General features: G+C 43.1%; 1 protein-coding gene across 1 annotated transcript in view; it reads left to right on the top strand.

The window, feature by feature from the left end:
* The window catches only part of FASN (fatty acid synthase), a 64,054-nt gene extending 40,784 nt beyond the window's left edge, over positions 1 to 23,270 (top strand). Inside the window, exons 24-43 of the mRNA XM_079967353.1 lie at positions 2,048 to 2,212; positions 2,418 to 2,536; positions 2,649 to 2,803; positions 4,698 to 4,901; positions 6,037 to 6,187; positions 6,595 to 6,773; positions 7,159 to 7,278; positions 7,403 to 7,525; positions 7,908 to 8,131; positions 9,690 to 9,888; positions 10,281 to 10,432; positions 11,674 to 11,765; positions 11,891 to 12,042; positions 12,235 to 12,477; positions 17,734 to 17,922; positions 18,810 to 19,031; positions 19,938 to 20,158; positions 20,547 to 20,645; positions 20,762 to 21,013; positions 21,573 to 23,270. Coding sequence (XP_079823479.1) covers positions 2,048 to 2,212; positions 2,418 to 2,536; positions 2,649 to 2,803; positions 4,698 to 4,901; positions 6,037 to 6,187; positions 6,595 to 6,773; positions 7,159 to 7,278; positions 7,403 to 7,525; positions 7,908 to 8,131; positions 9,690 to 9,888; positions 10,281 to 10,432; positions 11,674 to 11,765; positions 11,891 to 12,042; positions 12,235 to 12,477; positions 17,734 to 17,922; positions 18,810 to 19,031; positions 19,938 to 20,158; positions 20,547 to 20,645; positions 20,762 to 21,013; positions 21,573 to 21,710 — 3,399 coding nt within the window. The 3' untranslated portion in view covers positions 21,711 to 23,270. The remainder of the gene's footprint in view (positions 1 to 2,047; positions 2,213 to 2,417; positions 2,537 to 2,648; positions 2,804 to 4,697; positions 4,902 to 6,036; positions 6,188 to 6,594; positions 6,774 to 7,158; positions 7,279 to 7,402; positions 7,526 to 7,907; positions 8,132 to 9,689; positions 9,889 to 10,280; positions 10,433 to 11,673; positions 11,766 to 11,890; positions 12,043 to 12,234; positions 12,478 to 17,733; positions 17,923 to 18,809; positions 19,032 to 19,937; positions 20,159 to 20,546; positions 20,646 to 20,761; positions 21,014 to 21,572) is intronic.
* The last annotated feature ends 325 nt before the right edge of the window (positions 23,271 to 23,595 follow it).

Here is a 23,595-nt window from a genome sequence, read left to right as displayed (position 1 = left end):
TACAGAATTGACCTGCGCCTCCATGGACAGCTGTGAGTCCAAAATGACTCCCAGGCTGCGCACCTGGTCCTTCAGGGGCACAGTTACCCTATTCAGGACCAGGGAGTCCTCCACACCAGCCCGCCCCCTGTCCCCCAAAAACAGTACTTCTGTCTTGTCAGGATTCAACCTCAATCCATTAGCCGCCATCCATCCTCCAACCGCCTCCAGGCACTCACACAGGACCTTCACCGCCTTCACTGGTTCTGATTTGAAAGAGAGGTAGAGCTGGGTATCATCTGCATATTGATGGACACCCAGTCCAAACCCCCTGATGATCTCTCCCAGCGGCTTCATATAGATGTTAAAAAGCATGGGGGAGAGGACGGAACCTTGAGGCACCCCACAAGTGAGGGCCCAGGGGTGTGAACACTCATCCCCCACCACCACTTTCTGAACACGGCCCAGGAGGAAGGAGCGAAACCACTGTATAACAGTGCCCCCAGCTCCCAGCCCCTCTAGACGGTCCAGAAGGATGTTATGGTCGATTGTATCAAAGGCCGCTGAGAGATCCAGCAGAACTAGGAAACAACTCTCACCTTTGTCCCTAGCTCGCCGGAGATCATCAACCAGTGCAACCAAGGCAGTTTCAGTCCCATGATGAGGCCTGAATCCCGATTGGAAGGGATCCAAATGGTCCGCATCCTCCAGGCGTGCCTGGAGTTGTTCAGCAACCACGCGCTCAATCACCTTGCCCAAGAAAGGAAGATTTGAGACTGGGCGATAGTTGGCCATACTGGCCGGGTCTAAAGATGGTTTTTTAAGAAGCGGTTTAATGACCACTTCTTTCAGCGGATCTGGGAATGTTCCCTCACAGAGGGAAGCATTCACCACCCCACAGAGCCCATCGCCCAGCCCTTCCCGGCTTGCTTTTATTAGCCAGGATGGGCAAGGATCCAGGAGACAGGTGGTTGGTTTCACGCGTCCAAGCAGCCTGCCCACATCCTCGGGGGTAACGGATTGAAACTGATTCCATGCAACTTGACCAGACAGAGCTCTAGCACTCTCCCGCCCCGGCACTGCTCCCACGGTGGTGTCTAGCTCCTTCCGAATATGAGTGATTTTATCTGCAAAAAACTTTGCAAAATCGTTGCAGGAGATCTTGGGGTCTTTACAAGGCCCCGGTGGTAAAGTTGGTTCCGTTAAATTACGAACCACCTGAAAGAGTCTTCTGCTACTATTTTCTGCAGATGCAATAGAGGCGGTGAAGAAAGTCTTCTTCGCCGTCGCTATCGCCACTTGGTAGGCTCGACGTTGAGCTCTAACCTGTGTCCGGTCAGATTCGGAGTGAGTTTTTTGCCACCGACGCTCTAGCCGTCTCAGCGATTGTTTCATCGCCCTCAGCTCCGAAGAAAACCACGGAGCTGTCTGGGCTCCATGCAATCGGAGAGGGCGCTTCGGAGCCAGACAGTCGATAGCCCTGGTTAACTCCGCATTCCAGCGGGCCACCAGGGAATCAGCTGAAAGGCCATCAACATGGGATAAAGCATCCCCTACCACTCTCTGGAAACCATTTGGATCCATTAAGTGGCGGGGGCAGACCATCCGAATTGGTCCCACCTCCCTGCAGAGGGGAAGGGTCGCGGAGAAGAAATTTAGGCTGCAATCCTTTACACACTTACCTGGGAGTAAGACCAACGCAAGTCAGTGGTGCTTACTTCTGAGCAAACATCCATAGGATTGCATTGTTAGGGCTGCAAGTATCTGGTTTATAAATACACTTCCCAAACAAAAATATTAACATTCTTTCAATGTTTCAATATATGATCAATATCATATCATATCTATCTATCATCTGTTGCATGCAGCCCCATGGAGCTCAGTAATTTTTCACTAGATGCAAAGAGCAGATCAAAAAGGCAAGAACAGCAGTTAAAATCAGCTCTCAACAATAGTGTGGTGATTTCCAAAATCTTTGTTTTGTGAAGCCAGCAATTGAGACAATCGTTGGTTCAAGAATCATTTGCTTGGTCCCATCTTATACATTTAAAATTTATTGTCTCGGCAGGTAGAATGGGAGGACTTACTTAGCAAGGCTGGTCTGAATTTGGTAGCTGTAAAAAGATCCTCCTTTGGCGCAACCATCTTTTTATGCCGTCGGCCAGTTCCTACGAAGGAGCCTGTTTTCCTGCCGGTGGATGAGACTCACTACAAATGGGTGGAACCTTTGAAGGTAATGGTTTTTGATATAGGAAATAGCTGCTTTCCATTCTTGTTCCCAGGGCTTTCAGCTACTTCTCAATGAAGTTATTGGCTTTTTAAAAAGTGCACTCTCTCAGTTCGAGTGAAAGAGAGAGCTGCTTTTTTTCATTTTTTTTGTTCTGGAAATCCTTCTTTTCTGTGTTAACTAATCAGCTTGTCTGGGATCTCTGCTGCAGGAAATGCTAGCAGAACCTTCTGAACATCCCGTGTGGCTAACGGCTACCAGCTGTGGTACTTCAGGAATTGTTGGCATGGTGAATTGCCTGCGCCAAGAGCCCGGGGGCAACAGGATCAGGTACCAAAATTCAGCATCCAGTGACAGCATTCAATTCTGTTGCTACTTATGAACACCTGATAGAAATGTATGCGAATTAACACATAGATTAAGTGTGTGCTTTACTTCCTAGGTGCCTTTTTGTTTCCAACCTGGACTCTTCTTCTCCTAAACCCTCCACCACACCTTCTACCAAGCAGATGCAAACGATTCTGCAGAATGACCTAGTGATGAATGTTTATCGTGATGGGAAGTGGGGCTCTTTCAGACATCTCCAGCTAAAACAAGGTGATTCTTATTGTCAGCGAGCTTGTAGCAATACAGTGGTACCTCAGGTTACATGCACTTCAGGTTACAGACTCTGCTAACCCAGAAATATTACCTCAGGTTAAGTACTTTGCTTCAGGATGAGAACAGAAATTGTGCTCCGGCGGCACGGCAGCAGCAGGAGGCCCTATTAGCTAAAGTGGTGCTTCTGGATAAGAACAGTTTCAGGTTAAGTAAGGACCTCTGGAACGAATTAAGTACTTAACTTGAGGTACAGTGGTGCCCCGCAAGACGAATGCCTCACAAGACGGAAAACCCACTAGAAAGGGTTTTCCATTTTGGAGGTGCTTCGCAAAACGAATTTCCTATGGGCTTGCGGGGGTTTTTTCCTCCCCCCCCCCTTTTTCTAAGCCGCTTATCCACTAAGCCGTTAAAAGCCGCTAATAGCGCTAATCCGCTAAGCCGTCAATGGGCTTGCTTCGCAAGACGAAAACACTGCTAGACAAAGAGACTTGCGGAACGGATTCTTTTCGTCTTGCGAGGCACCACTGTACCACTGTATTTATTTCCCCAACACCATAGGTAGCCAACACGGTGCCTTCCAGATGTTGTTGGACTGCAGCTTACATCAGCCTGAGTCAAAGTGGCTGGTGGCCAGGAATGGTGGGAGCTGCAGTCTTCCAGTCTGGAGATCACCATGCTTGCTACTCCTGCCATAAGGCCTGGAAAACAAAAACAACAAGTAAGAAGACACTCCTTGGCCCAGTCTCTTTCCTCAGTAATTGTTCTTCTCGGACATGATCATCCTGCTTCTGTGAAATAACACATGCCCTCTTGAACATTTGGAATCTGTTGAGCAAGTGGTATGAGTTCTTTTCCAACTGTGATTACAGCACATGGCCGATGACACGTGACGCTATTGTTAAAACATCTGCACTGACTGCCCATCTACTACCAAACCAGGTTCAAGGTCCTTGTATTAATTTACAAAACCCTGAACAATTTAGGCTGGGAGTACCTTGGGGACTGCGTGAATCCTTATATACCAGCTTAGTGACTGAGATCATCTGTAGGAGGGTAATTAGTTGTCTCCTGCATATTTGACACCAACACAAAGTACAGCTTTTAGTGTCATAGGTTCAGTTCTGTTGAAAGCTCTGCCAGCAGAGATTCAGCGGGCACCTTCTTTTTCAACCTTTAAATGTCTGCTGAAAACTTTTCTATGCCGCCAGGCTTGTGCCGGCAATTAAAAATACGCCTTTCCATAATGGTTAGTGGGTGGTCTCTGATATTAAATGTTTGTGTGTTTGTCTTATATGTAGATATTATAAACTGCTTTGATATTTTTCATGATCTAGTGGTATATAAAGATTATTATATAAAGATTATGCAGAGATCTGCATTGGCTCCCAGTACGTTTCCGAGCACAATTCAAAGTGTTGGTGCTGACCTTTAAAGCCCTAAACAGCCTTGGTCCTGTATACCTGAAGGAGCGTCTCCACCCCCATCGTTCAGCCCGGACACTGAGATCCAGCGCCGAGGGCCTTCTGGCGGTTCCCTTATTGCGAGAAGTGAGGCTCCGGGAACCTACAGAGGGCCTTCTCGGTAGTGGCGCCTGCCCTGTGGAATGCCCTCCCTTCAGATGTGAAGGAAATAAGCAGCTATCCTCTCTTTAAAAGACATCTGAAGGCAGCCCTGTTTAGGGAAGTTTTTAATATTTAATGCTGTATTGTTTTTAACACTTGATTTGAAGCCGCCCAGAGTGGCTGGGGAAACTCAGCCAGATGGGCGGGGTATAAATTATTATTATTATTATTATTATTATTATTATTATTATTATTAATTAACAAGCAAACACACTTTTATTTGTAAAAATGGAAGAATGCTGACTGCTCTGTCTCCTGTTCTACCACAGCTCAACCTCAAGAGCTGACTGAATATGCATTTGTGAATGTATTGACACGTGGGGATCTTTCCTCACTTCGTTGGATCGCTTCTCCGCTTCGCCACTTCCACACAACCAATCGCAATGTCCAGCTCTGCAAAGTCTATTATGCATCTCTCAATTTCCGTGACATTATGTTGGCTACAGGAAAACTCTCCCCAGATGCCATTCCAGGTGAGCTGGGGGGGATTTTTCTTTCAAGAGAGACCTCACGATATTTTGACATTGTGAGTGACACACTGTCTGTAAGCCATTTTGGGGGCTTCATGCAAGTGTGTTATCAAAAAATAAGGGGCGCCATGTCTAAAACCAGGCATAAATACACAGGGGAGGGCTCAGAGTTCCGCAGTCATGATTTGCATGCAGAAAGTCTGGGTTAGCTTCTTCGCCAAGTTAAAGAATCTCAAGTAGTGGTTGTTAGGAAAAATCTTCTGCCTAAGACAAAGAGCATTCCCAGTTATACTCAGTACAGGGCTAAATGGTCCGATGGCCTGACTTAAAGCAGAGTCACATGGCAAACATCTCCTGATACTGATTTCCCTGTGCACATTGAACACCTGTGCCCTAGGCCAAATGGCCTTTCCTCACTTCAGTTGTGTTTTTGTCATTGATAGCACTGGATTAACTCACTTGCCTCACTTAGTATAATTAATTTAATGCAACATCTAAGGAAAGCTCCTTGAGCTATATATATATATATATATATATATATATATATATATATATGCAAAGCTTATTTATATTAGCAAGTTCTTATTCTTGCTTTTTGAGGGACGTGGGTGGCACTGTGGATTAAACCACAGAGCCTAGGACTTGCCAGTTGGAAGGTCGGCGGTTCGAATCCCCGTGACGGGGTGAGTGCCCGTTGCTTGGTCCCTGCTCCTGCCAACCTAGCAGTTCGAAAGCACGTCAAAGTGCAAGTAGATAAATAGGTACCGCTCCGGTGGGAAGGTAAACGGCGTTTCCGTGCGCTGCTCTGGTTCACCAGAAGCGGCTTAGTCATGCTGGCCACATGACCCGGAAGCTGTACGCCAGCTCCCTTGGCCAATAAAGCAAGATGAGCACCACAACCCCAGAGTCGGCCATGACTGGACCTAATGGTCAGGGGTCCCTTTACCTTATTCTTGCTTTTGAGAGTAAATCAAGAAATGTAACATCATTGGTTACTGATTTGGAGAGGGAAGGGGCAAAGATGTTAAAAGCATCTGGTTGCTGCCACGTTCCAAACTTTTAGACATCAGATGTTACTTTTTCCCAAGCGTTACACTTTATTGGAGTAGCTTCATGGGATCATTCCATTCTTTTTCAGGAAACTGGACATTGCAGCAGTGCATGTTGGGAATGGAATTCTCAGGACTTGACCCTGCAGGGAAAAAAGTGATGGGATTGCTACCAGCTAAAGGACTGGCTACAGTGGTTGACTCTGACAAGAGGTTTCTGTGGGAGGTTCCACAAAAATGGTAGGCTAGTTTACATTTTCTTTCTTGTGGGGGCTAGGTTACACACACTCTGTCTGATCTGAAGACCTTTTAAAAGCAAATTGGGATTTAATGTAAATAATGCATTGTTAGCAACAGAAATATCTTGTGGCGGTTGGTTGTGTTTTTTTTGTAGTATAACTGTTTCAAATTCATTGGCTAGTACTCTATGACAGAGATGCTGTTAGACTCCAACTCCCATTAGTCCCAGCCAGCATAACCCAGTGATCAAGGATGATGCAAAATATAGTGCAGTTTGCCCATTTATTCCCTAGGATCTTGCGTGTTCACCATCCCTCTTCCCTCTGTAAAAAAGAGTTGCGAGAGATGATGACTGGCTCAGAAAACATATGTTGATACCTGAGAAAGGCCTCTTTCCTTTTCTTCAGGACTCTAGAAGAGGCAGCTTCTGTTCCTGTGGTATATGCTACTGCTTACTATTCCTTGGTGGTCCGGGGCGGCATGAAGAAGGGCGAGACTGTGCTCATTCATTCTGGCTCAGGTGGTGTGGGCCAAGCAGCCATTGCTATTGCCCTCAGCATGGGCTGCCGTGTCTTTACTACTGTGGGTAAGTAGAGACGCTCTTTTTCTAGTCACCCTGGGCCTTATTATCCTTGTTTTGTGCCTTTACTGATCATTCTGACACTCAGTTGGAACAAGGCATTCATGTTCGGAGGTAGTTTATTTTTTATTTTTTGAAGCAGTATTTTAAGAGCGTATGCATCACAAGTATGCCTATGTTTTATTCCACAGAGATAAAGATGGAGGGAGTGATTAAGAAATTTTTTCCTGGTTATTTCATTCTTTTTTGTGGGGGGCAGTGAATTCTTGAATCTCTTCAGGAAGCATTAAACAATCAGCTCTATTCCTCTTTAGTGTTGGCCTCTACAGAAGAAAGTTGCCTGCAAGGGACTGGAGCTTACTAAAACAAAATGCTTATTGTCTGATTTCAGGCTCTAAAGAGAAACGTGAATATCTCCAAAAAAGATTCCCACAACTTGATGCGAATAGCTTTGCCAGCTCTAGAAATACCTCATTTGAGCAACATGTCCTGAAAACCACCAATGGTAGAGGTAATAAAGCCTTTTCCAAGGCTTAAGATTTAATCAGAAGTTGGGTGTGTGGATTATTTAGTAGGAAGACAGGGCATCATGAATCCTGTGCAGTGCTGGAATGTTATATTGTTCCTGTTTGCAGGTGTCGACTTGGTATTGAACTCCTTATCAGAAGAGAAGCTCCAGGCCAGTCTGCGTTGCCTTGCTCAACATGGACGCTTCTTGGAAATAGGCAAATATGACCTATCCAACAATACACCGCTTGGTAAGATTTCACTCAGATTTTTATTTTATGAGTATGGTCATTCAGAGAAACAAAACCACGCTACTCTTCAGTGGCCCCCAAACCACTTCCTGAGCTAGCTTTCTCCCTAAACATCTTGTTCCTAGCATCATAATAACATGATGCTTGTCTCTAATACATTTTGCAGTGAATCTGTGTGGGTGGTGTTTCTGTGGAACTGGCCTCTCTTAAGCCTTGCTCATGTAATCCAGTAGTTCTTACTCCCAAAAATAGCAGTTTCGTTTCAAAGGCTTCTGTTTCTGTTTGTGCCACTGGTATGTGAATTGTTTTTAATATTCAAATGGAATTTGATGGTTGTGAAGACCATATGTAAAGCCCATAAACCCTGTGTTGTTCCCCGTAGGAATGGCCCTTTTCTTGAAGAACGTGGCTTTCCATGGGATCCTTTTAGATGCCATTTTTGAGGAGGGAAACCAAGACTGGGAAAGAGTGTCTGACTTGCTGATGAAGGGCATAAGAGACGGGGTGGTGAAACCTCTACGGACCACTGCCTTCAACAGAGAAGAGGTAGAAGCTGCCTTCAGATACATGGCACAAGGAAAACACATTGGAAAAGTTGTGATCAAGGTATGGTTGGTAGATCTAAAGACTGCGTTTGTGACCCAAGTGTGTGCAAACTGTGCTAATCAGCTATGAGTGGTGATAGTAAGGCCTAGGAGTGAGAGAGGGAAATTCACTGAGAGGCGGTGTTAACACTATTTTTTATTTTTTTTATTAAATTTGTATACCACCCTATATTCACAGGTCTTAGGGTGGTTACAACATAAAATCAAAATATAAAGACACAAAATACATAATAACAACAACCACAACAACCCAATAACACAAACCCCTCCTCCCCAGCATATTTTATAAGGGCTTTGGATGTTAATCAGCCAAAGGCCTGGTTAAAGAGGGAATGTTTTTGCCTGGCGCCTAAAGGTGTTTAATGAAGGCCTTTTTGCACAGGTTTTTAAACAACTAGTATTTTTTATTTGCTACATTTAAACCCCACTTTTCCACTTTTTCTGGAGGCAGCTAACAATTTTTAAAAATCCACAGAAATATTCAAACGAGATAACAAAAGTTTGTGTTAAAACTCCAGAGAGAAATAAGATTTTAAAAAAGACATGTAAATGAAATTTAAAATGCAGATTAAAACACAGAGCAGTTGAAAACAAATTGGCTCAGAAGGCCAAAGGCCTGTTTAAATGAAGAATCTTTTTCCTGCCAGTGGAAGATCATTAACTAGTGAGCTGGTTGAGCCTTACTATATCAGGGCACCTCAAAAGTGTGGATTAAGTTTATTCTGATTTAGCTGGAGCTGCATCTGTTGGCACCTTTACTGGAGATATATCGGACTCAGTATAGGACCCACTGTGGGGAATATGTGAGCAGTTCTAACCCTAACACTTTGAAGAGGGATTGTTGTTCTCACTGAAACTCAGTGCATTTTTTCTAAAGAAAATGTTTAGGGTTGTTCTCATTTTCCTACTCATATTGAAATACTGGCCCTCAATGAGGACAAACTTAGATTCACAAAATGTTTAGGGGTATGCATACCCCTGCATCCTCTCAGTAAAAAAACACAACAACACTGCTGAAACTTAACAAGATGTGCGGAGGGGACAGAAATCTGAGGATGTCCCTGCTTTTCACTAGACAGAGCTATTCAGCCCTTGCCTTTTCCCACCTTCTGCTTGGCCCAAAGGGGATTGCATGACTAGCTAAACCCAGGGGTCAGCAAACTTTTTCAGCAGGGGGCCGGTCCACTGTCCCTCAGACCTTGTGGGGGGCCGGACTATATTTTGAAAAAATTTGAACGAATTCCTATGTGCCACAAATAACCCAGAGATGCATTTTAAATAAAAGGACACATTCTACTCAAATAAAAACACACTGATTCCTGGACCATCCATGGGCCAGATTTAGAAGGCGATTGGGCCGGATCCGGCCCCCAGGCCTTGGTTTGCCTACTCATGAGCTAAAGCATTTAGCACCTGCTTCCACTTTATTTATCATTTGCTTCTTGCATGGGATATCCTTTGCCAGCAGAGCATAAACCAAGGCTATAAAAACAAAGAGCATGCTTCAGTTTTTCTGTAGATTATTGTTTTTCATGAACTGTCTGCACTATCATTTGCAGGTCCACGAAGAAGAGGAATGTTCCACAAAGGAAGCTAAGCAAACCCAGCTCTCTGCCATATCCAGGACTTCTTGCCCACCAAATAAGACGTACATTATCACAGGAGGCCTTGGGGGATTTGGGCTGGAGTTGGCTCAGTGGCTGATTGAAAGAGGAGCAAAGAAGCTTGTGCTAACATCTCGTTCCGGCATCCGAACTGGTGAGTTGATAATGAAAAGCATTTGAAAGGAAAGATTTGAGTTTGCGAGCAGTAGTCAAGAAATTGGGTTAGTTCATGATGTTGAAGAACAATGGTTGCAGGCTTTTTTTTATAAAAAAGGTGGGGAAATTATGTGGGGTGAGGTTGGGGAGAGAACCTGAAATGGAGTTGTGAAGCATCTAGGTTTAGCATAAGAAATTCACAATATATATAGGAGCAAAGGCACTTGTTCATCTTTAAACAAAAGACAACGATTAATCCCATTATTAAGAAAGAAGGGGAAAATACTGACCAGAAAGTGAAGCAATGTGAGACTTCTGAGAAGAATAATTGCAATGAGAAGTATATCCAGTGCCCAGTGATTCTCATTTCTAGATTTTCACGATTTGCAGGTTATCAGGCCAAGCGTGTCCAAGAATGGAAACAGTTGGGTGTCCAAGTTCTCGTGTCAACCAGTGATGTCGGGACTCTTGAAGGGGCACAAGACTTAATACAAGAAGCTTCTCAGCTTGGACCAGTTGGGGGCACCTTCAACTTGGCTATGGTGAGTGGCTCAAGATCAACATGGCTGTGATAGCTTCTTATCTGCTGTTTGCTTTGGCTGGGCCACGTTAACAGGCAACAATTCTGATTAGCTTTCTTCTGCAGTGTGTTCTGGAAAGATCTAGACTCTAGAACAACCTTCCTGGTGGTCTCCAGATATCATTGGACTCCAGCTCCCATTAAGCCCAGCCAGCATAGCCTGTGGTTAGGGCTAGTATAGTCTAAAACATCTGAAGGGCACCAGGTTGGGGAAGGCTGGTCATGAAGACAGAAAACTATCGCTCCATTGCTCCATGTTTGTTGTCGTTTAGTCAAAAGAGGAAAGTCATACTGAGGTGCTAGGGTTATGCTTATGATATAGGAGAAGCAGCAGCCACCAAATGGAATGTTACCCTTCATTTTGTAGTCAGCAGAAAAACTTCAAGGGCAGGGGTGAGGTTTCCTAGTAAATTCGAGGAGGGGCATGTTCTATTAGTTGTTAAAACAAACAAAAAAAATTCCTTCCAGTAGCACCTTAAAGACCAACTAAGTTAGTTCTTGGTATGATCTTTCGTGTGCATGCACACTTCTTCAGATACACTGAAACAGAAGTCACCAGACCCTTCTATATAGTGACTATATAGAAGGGTCTGGTGACTTCTGTTTCAGTGTATCTGAAGAAGTGTGCATGCACACGAAAGCTCATACCAAGAACTAACTTAGTTGGTCTTTAAGGTGCTACTGGAAGGAATTTTTTTATTTTGTTTTGACTATGGCAGACCAACACGGCTACCTATCTGTAACTGGAACTATTAGTTGTTAATATTGTACATGTGTAAAAGAAGCAATGCATGAGGAGAACGTATCTGACCCTCATCAGGAAGAATCACTAATTTATATTTCAAAAATATCTTAGCTAGATTTATTAGGACCAAACTAGACTTGACTTTAAATGTATGCTTGTATTTTTAAAAAAAATATATATAAAGAGCACACACTGGAGGGCAAATATTGTGTGAGAGTTTAACCATACCATCCCTAGCTGCAGAACTACTAATTATCATTCCCCTCCTTCTGCAACGGCTACCATTTGCTTTTTTAGACATGCAATTTAAATTTACAACAGTACATCCAGGTTGGCCCTTTGTCCAGAATTTGCTATTCTGTTTCCATATTTGTTTTGAAAAGGAAAGCATGATTTGTATCTTGACTTGACTGTGTGGAGGACAAATGTGAAAAACACTAATTCCTGGTTTCCTATAGGTCTTGAAAGATGCTATGCTGGAAAATCAGACACCAGAACTTTTCCAGGAAGTCAACAAACCCAAATATTCAGGGACACTTAACCTGGACCAGTAAGTAGCATGTGAAGACTGAATATGAACAACTGTTCTACTTGATGATACTTAAGATGAGGGAGAGAGGAATCTTCATGAAAATGAGTAACAAATCATCTTCCCTGTGATGTTTCCCCCCCTAGAGTAACCCGTCAAAAGTGCCCAGAGCTGGACCATTTTGTCGTTTTCTCTTCGGTAAGCTGTGGAAGAGGAAATGCTGGGCAGAGCAATTATGGTTTTGCCAACTCCACCATGGAGCGCATCTGTGAACAGAGACGGCATGATGGGCTTCCAGGTAACAGCACAGTCCCTCCAGCCCCGAGGAATTTCTTTTTGAAAGTAAAAGGCAAAAAACGATTTTCACAGAACTAGGCATATGCCACCTGATGCCTTTTGTGCACCACCAAGTCTGTTTCTGTCTGCTTGCTCTATTTTGTTTTGTCATATGCTCTATAAACACCACCATGCATTCTGTCTTCTTTTCCAGCCCTGGCAGTGCAGTGGGGCGCTATTGGTGACGTGGGTGTCGTCTTGGAGACAATGGGCACCAATGATACTGTGGTTGGAGGGACTCTGCCACAGAGGCTCAGCTCATGCTTGGAAGTTCTGGATCACTTCCTCAACCAGCCTCAGCCTGTCATGTCCAGTTTTGTCCTGGCAGAAAAAGTGTTGGCAAAAAGTGATGGGGCCAGCCAGAAAGACCTCGTGGATGCTGTTGCTCACATTCTCGGTAAATATCACTCTCGATAACTGTGGCAATTCTGTGATATTGTCTTCGTTGAAAACCTCCAGTGGTTAGCATAAAACAACTATCCTGGTGTGAAATGAATTAACAGCCTGAGCTAGCTATGGTGCTTGTAATGAATCAGCCCAGGAAATTTGCTACACTGTGTAGCTGAGGGGATTTTTACAGTATTTTATTATAGTTCATGGTAGGGCTGCCATATGTCCGTGTTTTCCCTGACATACCCTGGATTCGTCTGTCGGAAATCACGAAAATGTCCAGGAAAACATGGATATGTGGCAACCCATGTAGGAACTATCAAATTTTTTTTGGAGAATTTCAACAACTTTGCCAAAAAAGCTGAACGGCTTTTGTGTCCGGATTTTCACATATGGCAACTCTAGGTTCACAGCCACAGTTTTACAATGGTGGCCCCATACACCCTTTGTGTAGATATGCAGGAAGTGTGTGTGTGTGTGTGTGTGTGAGAGAGAGAGAGAGAGAGAGAGAGAGAGAGGGCACACCAAAACAGCAGAAGCATCAATTAAGGCCTTTTCTTCCCCTCAGAGCTGCTGAAGTAGTTGCAAGAGTACCAGCCAAAGAGAGAACCATTTTGAAATCTGATTAATTTATGCAGATTTAAAGTTGCCCTCTTTACAACTCCTGTGGTTTGTTTCTCACACAATCCATTGCTGTTACTTCAGGATTGTATTGTGCTACTTGCACTGCAACATATCTCCTCGCCTGATTACTGCCTGCTATACTTTTTCATACCAGAAGACAATCAGCCCTATTCTTCCCTGGGGATGATTTCACAGAACTGGATTGCTCTTGAAAAGTTGTGCCATGCGTAGGCTTTCGTAGGGGGGAAAACAGTGCATTGCAAGTGGATGCAAGGAGGATTAGGTGTGGGAGGAAATATGGCCAGAGGTTTGCACAGGACTGGATTTTAAAGGTGTGGACCTGTCACCTCCCTCATTTTTGAAACTTGGAAGAGACAGAGAACATAACAGAGAATAAAAGTGGGATAAGGCACGAACTCGGGAGAACATAAGTGAGACAATTATACTAGAGTAGGGACCAGAATATGGAAACGCTTTGCAGGAACTTACATGTGAAAAAAGGGTCATGGGTGGCGCTGTGGGTTAAACCACAGAGCCTAGGACTTGCCAATCAGAAGATCAGCGGTTCGAATCCCCTCAACGGGGTGAGCTCCCGTTGCTCGGTCCCTGCTGCTGCCAACCTAGCAGTTCGAAAGCACATCACAGTGCAAGTAGATAAATAGGTACCACTCCAGCGGGAAGGTAAACGACGTTTCCATGTGCTGCTCTGGTTCGCCAGAAGCGGCTTAGTCATGCTGGCCACATGCTGTGCGCTGGCTCCCTCGGCCAATAAAGCGAGATGAGCGCTTCAGCCCCAGAGTCGGCCACGATTGGACCTAATGGTCAGGGGTCCCTTTACCTTTACATGTGAAAAAAAGGAATAGTTTCCAGTTCAATTTCCAGTGTTAAGGCTGTCAGTGTTTATGTGACCTCATCCATGCGCCAGAGGGTGGCGTCAGCAGGCTTGGGGGACCCCAAGGTTTGCAGAAGTACAATAAATATTTGCAGGGGAGGAGGGCTTCTAACGTGTAACCTAATGAGGACGAAGTGGCCAAGGGATACCGACTGATTGTAGGAGAGGAATTGTGGAAAACAGGGAGGTGGGCTGGAACAGAGCGCCTGCTCCACCCAGCAGTATTCTGTTGCTGGTCACATATGTAAGAGCAATCATATCACCTGCCAATTCAGCATATTCAAGCATGTTAAACTGCCACTCTTCCTTAGTGGGTACCATCCTCGTTCTCCACCTTTGTGCCAATAAGATTCTAGCTGCAGTGGTGGCATATAATAATAAATTCTCTTTTTGGGGGGGGGGACTTCTGTTGTTACCATTCCCAAGAGGCTTTTTTGGGAATTTTCTTTTTTAATTCATTGTAAATTACTTCCCAGAATTCCTAGATCACTTTACAGGACCACCACATGTAGGGAAAAGATCCCTCTACATTTCCAACATTTCCCTTTTTCCCTTTTTCTTTCTTTCTTTAATTGTCCATTAAGAACTGTTAGAAATAGTATGTTTATTTTTCTTCCATAGTGGTAATTTTTCTTCAGTGACAATGTTTGTTTTTTTGGCCATAAAAAAGGTTTCTTGACAAAACCTTTAAAAAGCAAATAAATAAAACCGGACAACTAAATATCTTAGCACAGCTAAAAAATAGCAACAACTTTCCCCCCAAAATAGTTATTCTCTCATTTCTCCTTCTTCTTCTATACCCCTTATATAAAGGACATTATTGCACCTTATCAGAACTACCTTTCCCCCCTTTTTAAACATTTTTGCTAGTTTGGCAAGTCTTAAGTACCTTCTGTGGGTCATTTTCAGCATATTTTCTTTTAATACTTAACATGCCGTAAAATTCATATTTACTGTCCATAAATTCTCCCATAGTTCATAATTAATATTATGACCCACATCCTGGGCCCACTAAATCATACTTGATTTCACAAATTCCTCTTTTGTTTACCACTTTAGTAACAGTTTGTACATTTTTTATAATACTTTTACTTTGGTATCTGATAAATCCTTTGTAAATAGGGATTTTTGTTCTGCAAATCCGATTTTTTAACACACTATTCTTGTCACATCTTACACGGTTTACACAAAACAGTGGGTTATTATGGGGAAGCATTTACAACCCTCCTGTTTCCCCCCACTTTCTCTACATGCAACTGTCTCTTCCACTATGCTCCAATCCTTTCTCTGAAATAAAGACCTCCCAGTGGCGGAGAAAGTGGGGGCGGCTCGCCCCGGGTGTCATCACTGGGAGGGGTGACAAAATCCCCCCTGGGGGGATCGCCGCTGCACTGATAGGGACGGGGTGTGTCGCGGGGCCTCAGCAGCGGACAGGCCGTCCCTATGGGCACCGTGTGTGCCCTCCCTATAGGCACCGCTTGCCCTGCCGTTTGCGCCGCCCCAGGTGCCCGAGATTCTTCTTCCACCGCTGGCTCCTCCCCCCGCTTCTCTTGTCCAAAGTCTTATATCTTTTTGGCTCCAGCTGACTATTCAGAATACTGCCCACTTCCTCCTACCGTCTTTCAACACTGGCTGCGTTTGCACATAATGCTAAACGAAATTCAGACAAACCACCATTAACCTTAACTGTGCTTTCATGAAAAGGTGCCAAGTCATTTAAATGTTGGGAGATGAAATCAGTCGGCTTCAAAATGTTATTTATGAAACTGGCTGATTTTCAACAAACCACAGTTAATATTAACTACAGTTTCAAGTTCAGCGCTATTGCTAACTGTAGTTAATCTAAAACAGAAGTGGAACTTCCAGTCTTCGCCTTGTAGTCATGCCAAGAGAGGGTGGTTTAAACTTTGCAATTAAAGGATGTTCTCCTCACCAAAATGGCCAGCAGACTTCAAACACTGATTATTAAACCACTGGAACATAAGATTTCAAGATAATGCTCAGCCATTTGTATATTTCACTTACATAAATACTGGCTATATAGTGTGGGAGTGTTGTACTACAAATGCAGATTCTTTCCCTCTGCTTTGACCTAATGTTATTGTTCACTTTTTCATATTATATTCTAAATAATTTGTATATAACAAATTATTTAGTGTGAATTATTCTTTTCACAATAGGCATATTGAATATAGCCTTTAATGTATGTTGATTGTTTCTCATTTAGAAAAACACTGGTCGAATGTTCTGATGATCATCATTTGATGATCTCATTCTAAAATTGCTACCTTGCTCACTTTCCCTCTGTCAACACCATCATTATCATTCCTTCCTAACACACCAGCAATGTAGACATATATTTGAGCTCTTACTTTCTCTTCCATTGCACAGATCATTTCCCAACATTTAAATGACTTGGAACCTTCTGGATCTGCTTATTTTCTTCTTATATAATGTAGTAAAGGCCTCATTATATCCTACTTTGATTTCCTGAAATATTCTTCTTCCATATCTGCAATACAACCATTTATTCCCTGTAGTGAATGCAAAATATACTCCTTATAGTTTTCTAGTTTTATACTGCTGCTTAAATAACCTGTGTATCCAACATCAGGCATACTCAGTGTAGTTCCATTAAAATTAATGGACGTGACTGACTTACCAGTAGGTCCACTATTTTCAGTGATTCTACTCTGAGTAGAAATGTTGGCTACTCTTTGCCACCAGTTTTAAAAGGCAAGCATTTAAAAACCAGCATCTGTCCCTTTCTCCTTTGGTGACATCCTGCTCCTCTGTCTATGCCAGGCATGGCCGAACCTGGCCCTCCAGATGTTTTGGAACTACAATTCCCATCATCCCTGACCACTGGTCCTGTTAGCTAGGGATTATGAGAGTTGTAGTCCCAAAACATCTGGAGGGCCAAGTTTGGCCATGCCTGGTCTATGCCCATGCAGTCCCATACTTAGCCACAGGAACTCAACTCATACACAAGGCAAGAGTGCCCTCTGAATACTTCAGGGTGAATTCAGCAGACATTTATTAATTTATATTTCAGCCTCCTTGGGGCAAAGAGCATCTACCAGTTTGTAAAGCTACCATTGCTTTAAAGTTTAAACAAATATATCAGATAAAACATTGAGGAAGAGTTTGGGAACGTAGCTGAAGGTGTTGATCTGATTATTATACAGTTTGAAATAGTGCATCAAATGTGGTTAATGAAAGGGAGGAAATCATATAAAACTGAATGCCATGAGAACACAGTGTGGCATCTGAATGGAAAAATACATGACCCTTTCTTTGCTGACCTGTTATAGGATCTTAAAGACTTATTTAATCCAGTCAGCATTTTGTTAATTTTAGGTTACTGTTTTATCTGCTACTATTATCTTGTTTACTATTTTAATGATTAATGTACTGAAAATTTGGTTTTTCTTTTCTTTTTTACTGCTCGCTTATTTACTTATGTATTTTAAAGTGTAGCAATCATCTTGGTGAGGGTTTTTACGCTAGAGTGGGCTAAAAACCATAGCTGTCAACTTTTCCCTTTTCTTGCGAGGAATCCTATTCGGAATAAGGGAATTTCCCTTTTAAAAAAGGGAAACATTGACAGCTATGCTAAAAACCCATTTAAATAAGAACATAGCAATGTTGTGTCAGCGAGGAAAAGAGATCTGTGAAGAAATTATTGACAGTTTGGAGGGACTTGAGCAGCAGTAAAAAAAAAATCCTTGTATTTCTTTCTCATAGGTGTCCGTGACGTAAGCAGCCTAAATGCTGACACCTCCCTGGCTGATCTGGGCCTGGATTCTTTGATGGGTGTGGAAGTGCGGCAAACCCTGGAGAGGGACTATGACATTGTCATGTCAATGAGAGATGTTAGGTTGCTTACCATTAACAAACTACGAGAATTTTCTTCAAAACCAGGGACCACAGACAGTAAGTATGTCTGGTGGGTTAAAATCTGCCCTACTTTGGGTTTGTGACACTTAAGGAAGGGGTGATGTAGGTAGGAGCTCCCTACCTACCCAGAGAAAGGGTTTTCTGGTTTCCAGGGCCAGCCTTGGCATGACATGGGTGATCCACAATTCAGAGCTCCCAAATTAGCTAAATTGGGCTGCCAATTGGATTGGGCTTAAGGAGTCTTTCACCATTTCCTCTTATGCTGTTTGCCCCACCAATACCCACCCAAAAACTGCTACTAGCTACCTGGGAGCAGGGAAGATAGATGCAACAACACCAGTGTGGTGTGGTGGTTAAGAGCGGTAGACTCGTAATCTGGTGAACCGGGTTCGCTTCCCCACTCCTCCACATGCAGCTGCTGGGTGACCTTGGGCCAGTCACACTTCTTTGAAGTGTCTCAGCCCCACTCACCTCACAGAGTGTTTGTTGTGGGGGAGGAAGGGAAAGGAGAATGTTAGCCACTTTGAGACTCCTTAGGGTAGTGATCAAATCCAAACTCTTCTCTTCTTCTTTATTTTATTACAGAAGCAACAGAGAATGAGTACTTGTTTCTTTTTCTGTGTAGTCAACATATAGTCTAGAACTATTGCGTATTGTTTTCCCTGAGGATAACTTATGGAGAAACCGGTTTAATTCCAAAAAAATAAAAGCTCATTGCACAATTGATTCTGCATTAGAAAACAGATACTGTATAGGCGGTCCTGGTAATGGGAGGTTTACCCACACCTGCCCAATTATATTCTGGGTATGCCAAGTGATACTAGTCCCAAAAGCAACCTACAATCTGCTCTTATATCATCTTATGAGACTGAATGTGGCATTAACTGGTTCATAATCTGTTTCTGTAACTTGCTTTTTTTTAGCATCATCCCATGAGACAAAAGGCAGTCAAGCAGAGCAACCCAGATTGGACTTTAACAACCTGTTGGTTAATCCAGATGGACCAACTGTCCTGCAACTGAATGAGGTGAAAAGCACGGAGCCGCCTCTCTTCCTCATTCACCCTATTGAGGGATCTCTCTCAGTTTTCAACAACCTTGTCTCTAAACTACGTATACAAGCCTATGGACTTCAGTGCACAAAAGGTAGTTCTGTGATGCTTATTGATTGTCTAATCCAGAAGTCATCCTTGTCAATGTAGCTGGGATCAATTCACATCTTTCACAAACATTCCAATTTGCTGAATACAAGCATATTTTGTCCATGTGTGTGTGTACATGGGGAAGTCTCCATGCCATAAGACAGGCATATGGTGATAATTTACTTCTGGAATAAGGATTCCTTTGGGACAAAACACTTATTCCTTTAATTTGGGGAGGAGAGCACCAAGTCAAAATGGTATATTTTAAAACGGTCCTTCCCCAGCTTGGTGTCCTCCAGATGGTTTTAACCACAACTCCCATCAGAGCCAGCCAGCAGGACAAATGGTTAGGGATGATGGGATTTGTAGTCCAAAATATGTGGAAGGCGCCAGGTTGATGAAGTCTGCTTTAAAACATAGAAAGGGTTCCAGAAAGAGTGGAGTCTGAAATTAGCCATGATGGTTGATTATGAGTCTGTTCCTCAATCATGTAGGCAGAATCCAGATGTCTTCATTGCATTTAGCATGTAGTAAATTACAGAATTAAGATTTCTACAACTATATAGAGTAGGTTTCCCCCCCTAAACCTTGAGGTTAACTTTCACTTGAAAACATACATGCACATACAAGCACAAGTATATATATTATAAGGCTCTTAATAGAAAAAATGTTACAAAAAGTAAGCATTTGCTGCCAGAGGCTCAGAAATAAACAAGTCCAGACTGAACATCTCTGCTGTTCATGACAAAAATTATCCATATTCTAAAAAAGTAACAATTTTGAAACGGTAGAAACTTGTCTAATTTATTTCAGTTCCACAGTTTGGAATTTTGGCTCTTTAGAGCAACGTTGTGACCACGATCATCCATAGCCTGATTCTTTTCCTCATTTCACCTCTCCTCACTACTAGCTGCTCCTGTGGACAGTATACAGAGCCTGGCATCCTATTACATTGACTGCATTAAAAAAGTGCAGCCAGAAGGCCCCTATCGGATTTCTGGATATTCCTTTGGTGCCTGTGTTGCTTTTGAAATGTGTCGTCAGCTTGAAGCTCAGCAGAATCCCTCCCATTTACCCAACAGCCTGTTCCTGCTTGATGGTTCTCACTCCTATGTAGCAGCACATACTCAGGTAAGAGACCAATCCAGCTACAAGAGCCACTTGGAAAAGATTACACTTCCATGTAGGAATAGCACGCAACCATGTATTTTGTTGCATGTGCACATATGTGAATTGCCTGCCATTTCCTGTTGAATCAATTTCTGTAATGCAAGCTGGAGACCAAACTGAGATCCCACTGAATATTAGTGGGAGAAAGAGGGAGCTCCACACTGATAGAGTGACATCGTTGTCGCTCAGCAAGCAGAGACTGGTGGAAGCAGGCAGGGCTGGGAAAATCTAACCCACCTTCTCTGAGCCTGGCACAAAGGGGTTTGGGCTTGTGCCTTTGCTAAAATTCAATTCTGTGTCTAAGATTATTTTAACATGAATTTTCTGGTGCTCCGTCCTCTCCCGCCAGAGCTACAGAGCCAAGCTAACTCCAGGAAACGAGGCTGAAGCAGAAACCGAAGCATTGTGTGCCTTTGTTCAGCAGTTCACTGGCATGGAATACAATAAGGTAATGCTCTTTGGCACCGTTCACAGCTGGGGTGGGGGGAGCACATTTTGCTCACAACAGTTTCACTCTAGAAACTGCACCTTGTAGTAAAGCTTTCCTGTTTGTACCGTTTGCAGTTGCTGGAGATTCTTCTACCCCTACCAGATCTGGAAGCTCGTATAAGCACGTCTGTTGATCTGATAACTCAAAATCACAGAGACCTCAGCCACGAGGCCCTTGCCTTTGCTGCTGCTTCCTTTTACAAGAAACTGAAGGCAGGAGACAAGTATGTGCCTCAGAGCAAGTATCATGGCAACGTGATGCTACTGAAAGCAAAGACCCACAATGAGTACGGAGAAGGTCTTGGAGGAGACTACAAGCTCTCAGAGGTTAGTAACATTAACAGAAGAAACTGGAAGGTTTTCTGTAGATTTTCACCCACCACAGCCCTTAAAGTAACATAGGTTGCAGTCCATCATCTAGTTATGTGTGCTTTTAAGTCCCATTGAAACCAACAAAACTAGCTTGCTTGATGGTTTGCAGCCATCTTCTAAACATCTCTGCCCCTCACTGAAAACTGAAGTGCTCCAAAAGTCAAAGCTTAACAGCACATGATATAGAGCTCAAAGGCTTGATGCAACTCCTTATCTTTACTTTCTGCAAGTATTTTTCTGGCCTATGAAGCAGCAACAGCAGCTGAATATTTAGTTTGCTAGGTTATGGAATGATTAACCTAAAATAAAAAGGTCTTAGGCCTTGCTTGACACGACTTTGGCTGTGATTGATTTAAAGAAGACAAAGAAAATGTGGAAAGTAGTGAAAAGAAGAAAAGGGTCGTTAGGAGTTCCTTCTCATTCTCCTGAATGGAAAGGCCGAAGGTGTATGAAACTAAAAAAGTGTGTGTGTGTGTGTGTGATGTTCTCTTTTATATCTTTGTGCCCTGTGCAGGTCTGTGATGGAAAAGTGTTTGTCCACATTGTTGAAGGGGACCATCGCACGATCCTGGAAGGAGATGGTGTCGAGTCAATTACTGGGATCATCCATAGCTCGTTGGCAGAACCTCGGGACAGTGTTCGAGAAGGCTAGATACTTGAGAAACTTTACTGTCATTGCTAGAGAGAATTCAAAGCTAACCCTTAGGACAACCCCAAGGAACTCTTCCTGTAATCCATCATGTCATCTGCTCCGCAGCCAAGTCTAGGATGTCCAAATGACCAGAGTCCCCCCCTCCCCTCTCTCTCCAGTGCAGTGACATTATTTTTGCACTGTTGCAAGGACCTGTATCGAGGGAAACATTTTACACCATTTGCAGTACACACACAAAAAAAAGAATTAGCAGACTGTGTGTGTGTATTTTGTGCTTTGTATTGTATTGTATTGTTGTCTAGAAGTATTCCAAAGGATAAGTGAAACTGACCAAGCCTAGGGAGTAAGGAGGGAAGCTGCAACTGATTTTGGAGGCGCATTTGTCTGTGAAGGAGTCAGTTCTGTAGCAGTATCAGTAAGTTAATTCCATTGAGGCTTTTTTTGTAACTATTATTTCTAATCTGAAATATTCTAGGTATTTATTTTATTGTTACTTTATTAGAGGCTCACTGTTTTAATTTGTCATTGGCTAAATGATAAGGACAAAATATTTGACTGTGGAGTATTTTTTTCCCCTGCGGCTGTTTGGTTGCCTCGTTTTTACAAAATTAAAACCAAAATTCATCTTTAGAACAATGTGGTCATTTGGAATGGAAGATAGATTCCTATGATAAGCACCACCTTTCTCCACAGAGAGGTGAAGCTGCTTCTGCTATGTTGCTGGTCCCATATTCAGTCTCTGATGGAAGGGAATCCAAGCTTGGAGCATGTATAGCGTCTTTTCCTTAGCAGAGGTTGGGGGCAACTTTAAGATAATTCCTGCATTCATCTGGAAAATGCATGGATCAGATGTACACAGCTTTCTGCACCCAGTGTGGTAATTTCCCCCAAATACTTTCAATCTAGCTTCTTAATTCCCCCCGCCCCATTTGCTGCTTCAAGGGTTGCTCAGACTTCATATGAGTTCTTGTTGACAAGAACCTGATTTAACCCTCCCACAGCTGAACCATCTCCCCGTCTCATCCATCCAAAAAAAGAAGTCTGTAGTAGTTATGAATATTTGTCTAAAACCCCTTTGGAAAAACAAAAACTGGAAGCAGTAAGCCTTTTCTTGCCTCATCTGTGTTGGATATGCTTGTAGAAGAATTGGAACATCTTTGCTGCAATAATGATACAGAGGAGACACATGGAGCAATCAGTATCCAGCAGGATTGTTGTGCCTCCCCAAACTGCTTTAGAATCCAGGTTCTCTGCTGGGTTATTTTAATTAGTGCTGGGGCATAGAGATTGCACACAAGTTCCATACCTGCTGGGATCTGGTTGGCTAGGTGATCCTCTGTGGACAGGCAGCTTAGTGGCTGGTTTTAGTTTTTAATTTTAAGGAAAAATTCCTTGGAAATCTGAAATGTAAAATGAATACGTTTTCAGATCAGACCTGTTCTGTTTTGTGTGTGTGTGTGTGTGTGTTTTCATTTTCATTTTTACATTCCTTTGGTGAAAAAGCTCTGGAGCCCCCTTTCTTTTGTGGCTCTCCTGGAATTAAAGGTGACTTAAACTCTGCCATGGCTTTCCTTGACTCTTATTTCTATACTCTGTGCTTATTAATTTTTACTTGCATTTTCTATTCCTTTCTGGAAGCAGGGGTCGGGGTGGGGAGAGATATACCCCCAGTTTCTTCAGGTACTATAGCTTGGTGGCTGCAAAAACCTTATCCAAGTTCATTGGACAGTGGCTTCCTCTTGCTTTGATGCCTCATGCATGTATAATCAAATAACCATGCTACATGACTGGAAATCATGTAGTCTCAAATGTTCCTCTTAGTTCTTTCTTCTTTTGTGGTTTTAGAAGCTCATCAACTTAACTGCCTTCATTTCTCCATCAGTGG

This window comes from Podarcis cretensis (genome assembly GCF_951804945.1).
Source record: "Podarcis cretensis genome assembly, chromosome: 2".
NCBI lineage: Eukaryota > Metazoa > Chordata > Lepidosauria > Squamata > Lacertidae > Podarcis > Podarcis cretensis.
Note: the sequence above shows the minus strand (reverse complement) of the source record. Positions and strands in the feature narration are given on the sequence as shown.